Source organism: Alligator sinensis, unplaced genomic scaffold (assembly GCF_000455745.1).
Source record: "Alligator sinensis unplaced genomic scaffold, ASM45574v1 scaffold1457_1, whole genome shotgun sequence".
In the NCBI taxonomy this organism is placed as follows: Eukaryota; Metazoa; Chordata; order Crocodylia; family Alligatoridae; genus Alligator; species Alligator sinensis.
Window position 1 is genome coordinate 632510 of NW_005842845.1, and position 8719 is coordinate 641228.

At 59.9% G+C, this 8719-nt stretch overlaps 1 protein-coding gene across 6 annotated transcripts in view; it reads left to right on the plus strand.

The window, feature by feature from the left end:
* Nucleotides 1–6: 6 nt before the first annotated feature.
* ZNF414 (zinc finger protein 414) overlaps nucleotides 7–8719 on the plus strand; it is a 16025-nt gene continuing 7312 nt past the window's right edge. For 4 of the 6 annotated variants that reach the window (XM_025191647.1, XM_006035498.3, XM_014525608.2 and 1 more), the window contains exons 1-2: nucleotides 7–113; nucleotides 7684–7834. In XM_025191647.1, coding sequence (XP_025047432.1) covers nucleotides 42–113; nucleotides 7684–7834 — 223 coding nt within the window. In that variant the 5' untranslated portion in view covers nucleotides 7–41. Of the gene's footprint in view, nucleotides 114–136; nucleotides 306–2295; nucleotides 2561–7683; nucleotides 7835–8719 lie in introns of those variants that run through there. The other 2 variants (XM_025191648.1, XM_025191649.1) reach the window with 2 other exon arrangements.

Sequence of the window (8719 nt, forward strand, 5' to 3'; positions counted from 1 at the left end):
TGCTAATCAGAAAATGGCTCCGCGCGGAGGCTGCCCCGCGGATGCTGCTCCGGCCGGACCCGGCGCCCGCAGGCAGGACGCGGCCCAGCCCCCCGGCACCCGCCGCAGCCATGGTACGTGGGCGCCGGGCCTTTCTCTCCCCCTCCCTGGCCCGCTGCCCTGAGACAGCCGGAAAAGGGGGCTGGGGGCTTCCCCCCCTAAAAAGGGCCGGGGTCTGCCCCCCCTCCCGGGCACTGCTGCAGGGCCACATGATGCAAGCCCCGCCTGGGGGGACGGAGGGGGCTCCCCCCAGCCTGCACCCCCAGGTGATAGGAAGGGGGCTGTGGGAGAAAGGGAGGCCGGCCGGCGCTGCAGGCGGGGGGCGGGGCACAGGCCGCGGCCTCTGGACCGGTCCGGGGGGTGGGTTGGTCCCCGCTGGGCAAGGAGCGGAGGCGTTGCAGGGTGGCTCGTGGCTGCTTGAGGCTGCCTGTCCCGCGGGGCTGGGGGCCGCCCGCCTCCTTTGCACCACCCTGGCACCCTCGTCTGGGCTTCTCCTTGCGCCCGCGGGTCCCGTCTGCGAAGCTGTCCCCCTTCCTCCCGTAGAAACCTCCATTTTTCCCGGCCCTCCGTCGGCTGCACGGGTCGGCGGTCCGGCGTCTGGGGGCCGTCTGCCCCGGCTTGGCCGCTGTCACGGTTGCTATCCGATGCACTGGGATGCTGCTTGGTTGTCCAAGCAAGTGAGCTATAGGCAGGCCTGGCTGGGGGGTGACGGTCAACAAGGTGTTTAGACGTTGCTTTGATTTGGGGTCTTGGCTGGAGGTGGTAGCTTTGGAAGGGAAATCTGGAGATGCGGCTTTTGTTTCGGATGACGTACTCCACCCCAAAGCCATGCCTGGCCGTTGCCGTAGGGGGCAGGGTGACGCTGTCCCTGGCTCTGGAAAGATGCACCCGACAGCCCCGCGCCGGCCTGCTGGCATGGCTTCGTTGCAGCTCTGCGCGCAAAGGGCCTGGTGCCCTGAGCAGTTTGCAGGCTTAGGGCTGCGGCGGCCAGATAACTCTTGCAGTCGTCGTCCCCCCACCCCACCCCACCCCGGCGGGGGAAGCCGGCTGTGAGAAAGGCAGTCGGGGTGGGGGCGGCGCGTGTAATCTGTTCGGTTTCATTGTGCAGCCTTGCTCGGCTGATCGAAACAATAAGACGTGTGCAGAGATCAGGGGTGGAAAGTCCCAAGCTAGGGGAGGTCTGGCACCCGGGCTGGCAGAAGAAGCATTTCCAATGGGGTCTTTCAAGGGCTGCATAGGGCACGTTGCCTCTCTGGGGTGGCGGGGGGAAGAGGCCTGTTTCCACAGGGGGAATGGTAAAGGCCTAGAAAATGAGGAAGAAGCTCAGATCTCGGGGAAAGGGCACGCGCTGGTGCCAGGACTGTGTTTATCCTAGTGCAGAGGCCTGAAGCAAAGGCTGCTGTCGTCGTGGCTCGGCACAGGGGGATGGAGTCAGCTGTGTGCTCCTGTCTGCCTGGCAAAAGTCAGGCGCTGCACGGCGATCTCTGCCAGCAAGGCATTTTTCATCATGTGCACGATTCTCTTGTTGTGGGAGAAGAGACGCCTGTGTTAAGGTTGAAACGTTAACTTAACACGGGGGAACATCTGAATCGGTGCCCGCTGCTCTGCTACATGTTGGTCTCGGTGTTTACCATCAGCTTTAAATCATCATCCATCCCTGTGGGTTTCACGGTGGCAGGTTAGGGAGGTTTGGTTTTAAAAAAAAAAAAAGCAACCCGACTTGTCCAGCCCCAGCACAAATCGCCGGCTGTAATGTCCTTTGGATGCAGTGTTTTATTTAAGACCTGTGTATTTAACTCTGCAATCCCTGGTCTGAATGTGCCCACTGCAAAGGGTACGTGCGATTTCTCCGCCTGGCAGATGGAGCATAAAACACCGAATGGCAGGCAGCGGGGTGGGCGGAAAGCTCAGCAGAGCGATCAGCAAAGGGCCTTTCCGCTGGCGTCGCATTTATTTCCTGTATCTCTCGTTCCTTCCTGTTATTACACAGCGAGCGATCACATGAGTCCCCTATTCTGAAGCCTTTGTCTCTTGTCTCTGCACGTTATGATCTGTGTTTCGGGGACTGTTAAGCCTCTGGTGTAGATTCTCCAGCAAAATTACATGCCCCGCTGCTGTAGCCAGTATGTGCAAGCCCTCCGGTTTGGACCAGCGAGCTTGAGCCTTGGAAATTATTAACTGGGTCAGCACTGGTGACTTCTGTTCTGCGTATTAAGTCTGGGAGGTTCCTATAGACGCTCTTTTCCTGAGAGTACCTGTTTCGATTCATGAACGAACCAGCTTGGGCTGCTTTATTCCCTGCGTGTGTTATGCCTAAGGAGTATTTAGAGAAACCGAGTTTTCAGCAACAATGCAGAATATTTGTGGACGGTGAAGTTTGACTGGGCAGTTGGCACTGCCAGAGGCCAAGGGTTACCTCCGCCCTCTGATTGATGTCCTTCGGCGTGGGCAGGCTTCCCCAAGCACGTATAGACCTCGCTAGCTCCGGCATTACCAGCAGCGAAGACCTACTGCGCAAGCTGTAAGGCCCGATGGGGTCCCTTGGTACTTTGTGGAGTTGCTGGCCCATGCTGAAGCCCAAGCTAGCTAGATTAAAGCCAGCAGGGTGGAGTGATCTGTGTTTTAATGGCACTGCCAGCTGTAACATGAACCTGCCCTAGTTATGGGAGCCCGCTGCAGCTCCCTCTGCACCTGGGCACTTCAGGTCGAATATGCTGCCTCCCCCTCCCTGCCCCAATGAAGGCAGACACCCCCTGCTCCCTCCCAGCATCTCGGGGAGCTTAGCTTTTGGGGAAGGGTTGGGGCTGGGTGGGTGCACCCTTGTCCCTCCTGGAGCTGAGGCCAGGTTACATGGCTGTAAAGACCTCTGCAAGGGACCGATACAGGTTGTCCTGGGGAAAGGCCTATTTTGGAGACCGTTTGTGGCAAGTCCCTGCAACAGGGCTGTCCCTGGTCCTCCTGTGCTGATGCATGCATTTCACTGGGGATGTTGCCTTCTCTCTCATTTCATGCACGTGGGTCTGAATGAAATGAATCCGAACACCCTCGGGGATGCTTCGGTGGACCCCAGTGTAGTAGATGTCCCTCGCCATTTCCTCTGCTGATGCTTCAGTGAATTGATGTGGTTTGGAACCACTTCCCTGCCCCCCAATCTGAATTTCCCAGAGACTGGAAACCCCAGTTTCTGACCAGTTCTAGCTGTTCCTGGTGCTATGGCTTGGCACAGCCCACTGAGACACCTATTGACTTTGGCAGGCTTTAGGCCAGGGCATGAGTGATTAAGGAGCCCTTGCATCCCTCGCTCAGGAGTTCTTGCCTCCTTTTTAAACTAGAAAATTTCCCCACAAAGCCCCCCCTCCCCGCGTAGGTTTGACCAAAAACACCTAAATGGCTTGCAAAAGGATTTGTGCTCCCAAATCACTTGGGTGGCAGTGAAAAGCCCATTTCTCACATCAAGGTGGCATGGATAAACCTGAAGATGCCACCTTCCTTCTTTCTGTCCCTTTGTGTGCACTCATCACAATAGAGTCTTTAATTACTTGGTCACGTGCTCTTCTTAAACTATCATGCCATTTTTTTCCCCCTATGCAAGCCAGGGAGATGCCTCTTGAATGAGAATGAATCAGGGTGTCTGGTTTAGTCTAGCACAGGCTAGACATCAGCATAATTTGAAAGCACTCTCATTCGACACATCCTCTCTTGCCACCCTCTTGCTTGTCTTATGACTTGCCCCAAGCATTTCAAGCTGTTTAGGGCCAAAGCTGCGACTAGACCCGTACAGCACCAAGCACAGCTGTGCTTCAGTGGCATCGAGGTTGCTGGATGCTAGTCTGCACAAAATGAGCTCAGGCACTTCGCTGACCCGAGAGAGCCTGCTGGTGGCCTGGTCCTGGTGCAGCCTTATACAAGTGATGGACACTTCTAGGGAGTGAGGCTGATGCTCTAGACTCATCTTTGCTTCCCATGTGTCTGAGTCCCAGCCGGAGGGGCACGAGGCTGAGCCTGACGTGCTCTCGGGATTGTCCAGTGAGGCCTGCACTGGAGGTCTCCACGCCACCCAGCCCCTGCATGCACGCACTTCTGTTTCCTCCAGTCTGGAGGGGAATTTGTTGCAGACGTGGAGGGTGGCCAGCTCGCCCAGGAACCGGGCACGTCCCTTTCCTTTGCTTCTGCAAAGGGCAGGTCATATCACAAAGGAACAGATTTTCAGGTGCTTTGAGCAAATGCCCAGCCTTTCCAGAGGCTGCTTCCATGTCTGGCTGTGGACATGGGGTGGAGCAGGGCTGGGAGCACCCTCCGAGTGGTCCCAGCTTATGCCTGGTTCTGGGTTGCATTTAGCCTGGGCAGGCGTGTTCTCCCAGCACAGCCCCAGCCCCTGCGGGAGAGCCCTGATGCTCCAGTGTAAAGCCTCCCCATCCAGGCAGTGCCTCCAGGGCCTAATTCTCAACTTCTCCCTTTTGAGGCTGCTGGAGAAGGTGCAGGCCAGGCAGAGCGTTACCTGTGCAGCTGGAGGTTGCAGCCCTCAGCACCCCATGGCCGCGCTGTGATCCCATTCTCCCGCAAAGTCGGCATCTCGTGGCCCTCCTTAGCTCAGGGCTGCGGGGTCAGCCTCCGAGGCTCGGCCTTGCGCTGTGATCATGCTCCCACTCTTCATGCCTGTCTTGTCCAGGAGCTCTCAAGGTCTCTCTGCTAGCCACAGGGCTCCAGCACTGGTCCTGGGCCAATACGTGCTCCACCTGGTCCCTAGCGTGGGACCGTTGTGCCGGCCACGTGGAAGGGTTCCTGCTTCCACGCTGCTCTGTGCTTTGTCCTCTGTGTCCTTTATGGGTGTGTATCCCCCTCAGGTGCTATGCGCTGGGCCTGCCCACCCCTCCGTATGGCGCACAGCTTTGGGGAGGAGCAGTGGACCTAGTTCTTTCGGCCACTCAGACTCCTGCCATCCCTTGCGTTCCCTCTTGGCCATGCAGTTGTGCCAGGCCTGGGGCTTTAGGGAGGGGAGGGGAGTGAACTGGACCGTGGCAGGGGCAGTCGCTGGCATGATCTGTCAGCCTTTGGCACTGGCTGGGCTACTTGGAGGCTTGTCGGCCTGTGACGGGAGTAGGTTGGGGGGGCCTTGGCTCATGCTGTACGGGCACGTTCAGCTCCAGCCACCAGCCAACTCCACCCCCAGGAATGTGCAGCGTCAGGTCTGAGATGCAGAGCTGCATCGTGTCCATACCGCCGTGCTGCCCCAGCTTGGCCTGTGGTCAGGTGCCCATTTCACAACCCCCTGCCCTAATTTCAAGCCTGCTGCAGCACAGCCAGCATCCTGGACGGAAGGGGAACAGGCTTCTCTTTGTGTGCCCCGTAGGCCTGGCGCTGAGCGAGCCCCAGGCTCGGCTGAGAATGAAAGAGCCACTGAGTCGCTCTGGAGCGCTCGGTGTCCCAGCGCCACAGGGCTCTGCCTGGCCACGGAGTCCCCGGCATCCCCTGTGAGCCTTGCCCTGAGTAGCAAAGAGCCCCTCTCGTCCCAGCCCCAACCACGGGACAAGCGTAGCCTTGTCTGCATTATCCACGCAGGCAAGTGCCAGCAAAGTGCAAGCACTGATGCATCGGTGTCCCCAAGCAGCCCCCGGGCTGCCCCACGGCAGGACTGCCCGGGCACACGCAGCGGCTGGGGTTCTGCTCCGGCCCCCGGGTCCTGCTGCCTCCTGGTGAATGCTGAGGACCCGCTTGGTTCCTGGCATGAGAGAGGAGTCGTTGCCACAAGCTTCCTCATCTTGTGCCTCCACCAGGTCTGGGCTGAGGCTGTCGGTGCTGCAGTCGGAGCAGGTTACAGCCCAGCCAGGCAGAACGCAGCTGGTTTAACCTGCCTGGCCCCAGTGCCCTGCTGCAGCAGCTCTGCAGCTCTCTGTGTACTAAGCAAGCCCGGGTAGGTCCGGGCCAGCTGCAGTCCGTCCCGCTGGCAGCAAGAGCTGCGCCCAGAGGTGGGCCCGGGGTCTCGGCTACCATGGCAGGAAGCGAGTAACCTCCTGCCGCGCGAGCCTCTCTGGGCAAGGGCTGTGCCCACGTCTTCTCAGTACCCAGCAGGATCAGCAGCCCCGCAGCAGCCTGGGTCTATTCCCTGCCCTGCGCAGGCCTGTGCAGCATCTGCTTCTCCGTCCTCGCTGCAGCAAAAGGATCTTACAATGACTTTTCAAGATGGCCCGTTTCTAATAGGCTTAGACTGGGAAGGCCTGTTCTCCTGCGTGCGTGTGCGCGTGTGTGTGTGTGTGTGTGTGTGTGTGTGTGCGCGTGCGTGCGTGCGTGCGTGCGTGCGAGCACACGCGCATGCGAGATAGCAAGAAGAGTAAGGGAGGCACCGCTCCCACAATGCACTGCTTCATCCTCATCCGTGCTGGCAGGCAGGCAACCGAGCCCTCGGCTGGGTGTCCCCGGCTAACCTGAGTTTCCTGCTGCTGAGCAATGGGGAGGAAGGAGGGGGTAGCAGCAGACGTGGTGAAGCCCCAACCAGGGGCATGTGGGACCCTGAGTCGAGGGACCTTTGAGCGCTGTCCCCAGGAAGGACTGTACCGCCAGGATCCCGGTGCTGGCCCGTGCTCCTGGGATGCCGAGGCTGTTTTGCTGGCTCGTGTGCTGTAGGCTTGCTTGCAGGCTGTGAGGAGCAGGCACTTGGCAGTGAAGGCAGGGCCTGGCGTGGGAGCACCGTAGATGGGCTGGGGGCTGCAAGAGAGGGGACGGGCTCAAAGGAGAACGTCCCCGAGAGAAACGACAGCGAGGGCTGGGAAGCCTTTGGCTTTGGGGCACGGGTCCCTTCTGCCTGCCAGGGACTGGCATTAGCAGGGTGCGTGGATTATGCTATAGCTGCCCATAGCTTCTCGCATCTTCTGAGATGGGGCTCCCAGCCAGAAGGCCCCTGTCCTGATCACCCTCTTCCTACGCGGAGGGGCCTGCTCCCTGCTGCCTGGCGTGCAGCTTGCCCAAGCTGTTGGGGCAACGGGGCCCAGCCCCATGAGGCTCTGCTGAGCCCTGCTCATCCGTCCGATCGCTGGAGCTGCTGCACTGCCGGGTCCTCTGAGACCCCAGCCTTCTGGGACCTGGCTCAGCTCCTGGGCCCAATGGCCCCACGCCCAGGCTGCACAGAGCCCTGTGAGCGCTGCCTGCCTCTGCTCCATCCCCAGCCACATCCTCTTTTCACGCCCCCCCTTCCCACTTTGCTCCCCGCTTCACCTAGCCCCAGCCCCTCCTGGTTCCTCTCCAGCCATGCCAACCTCTCCCCCTGCCTCTTCCTCAGATCCCAGGGACATGTGAAGGGGTCTGGGGGGGAAGGGGTTGGAAAATTGTCCTCTCTGCTCCCCTATGGTCCCACATAAAGGCATCCCAATTTGACAGATGTGATGTCTTCACCCCATGAGTGTTGTCCCCACACGGCTCTTGGGGAGGAGGGCTGTGGCCAGGGGACATCCCAGTGACTTCCCACCCTGCCGCACAGCTAAAGGTCATTGCACTCCTAGGCCTTTCCCCATGCTGCATGTGGAGCAGGCAACACTGAAGTGCAGTGGTGGCTTTGGGAGGGCAGGGTCCCCTCTCGGTGGGGTGGGGGTCCTGTGGTTGATCCTTCCTCCCCCTGCACAGCTGACCTTGCACCCTTGTGTCTGCCTCTAGCATCACCAGGAGAAGACCTCCTCGCCGGTGCCCAGCATGCCCGCCCGCTCCACCACCGCGCTCGCTTACCCTGAGCTCTACCCCAGCCCCATCAAGAGCAAGGTTTTGAAGACCGAGAAGGAGAGAGCATCGCCCACGTTCTCCTTGGGTGGTAAATACCCTTCTGGGGGACCAAGGAAGGGAGGGAGGCTGGAGGCAGCTGGCTTTTTGGGAAGGGGATTTGGGCCAGGAGCTGAGGGCAGGGGTGGTGCTCTTGGTTCTCACAGAGCCCCTTTCACAAGAGCACAATGTGCCACCTGTGTTCGCCCACCAGGCGAGGCAAAATGGGGGGCATTGTTGCCTGGGGCTGTGCCCAGAATGGTGCTGCTGGGGCAGCTCTGCTCCGCTCTCTTCTAAAGTGAACCAGATCTTGGGCCTCAAACCTCATGACAGCCCCTGCCTGAGTGGAGGTAGCAGGCACCCAGCCTTGCTTCCTTGTGCCGCCTGGCACTGTGCAGCTGCTTCCTGCCCCACGGATGTGTGCAAAGCCACCCTGGGCCATGCCACCCCATCTGCCCGTGCTGGTCACCGTCTGGAGCGTTCCTCTCCTCTCCTTGCTCCGACTCCGGCTGTCCCCAAGTGCTTTAATTGACCAGGCTGTGAAGTCTGACAGGTGGCTCCAGCCTCCCACGGAGCCCACGCTGGCCAGAACCCCACAGCCAGGCACCACCTCAGGTCTGGGCCTTGGCATGGCCTCTGGGCTGGAGTTGTCTGCCTTGGGCTCAGGAGGGAGATTGTCAGGAGCTCCAATTTACAACTGGCTGCCCCCCAGTCCGGATCCCTGTGCAGGTAGCGAGTCTCTGCCTGCAATGGGTAGGTTTGAACATGCAGAGGTCCTGGCTGAGACTGTAGCCCTGCTGTGCTGTTGAGAGGACTCAGCCCTTTGACCCCTTGGTCGGCCCTGGAAGATCTCATCTATCCACCCCTCACAAGGCAAAACCTCTGCCAGAGCCAGAACAAGCAAACAGTGGGAGGGGAAACCGAGGCACAGAAAGGG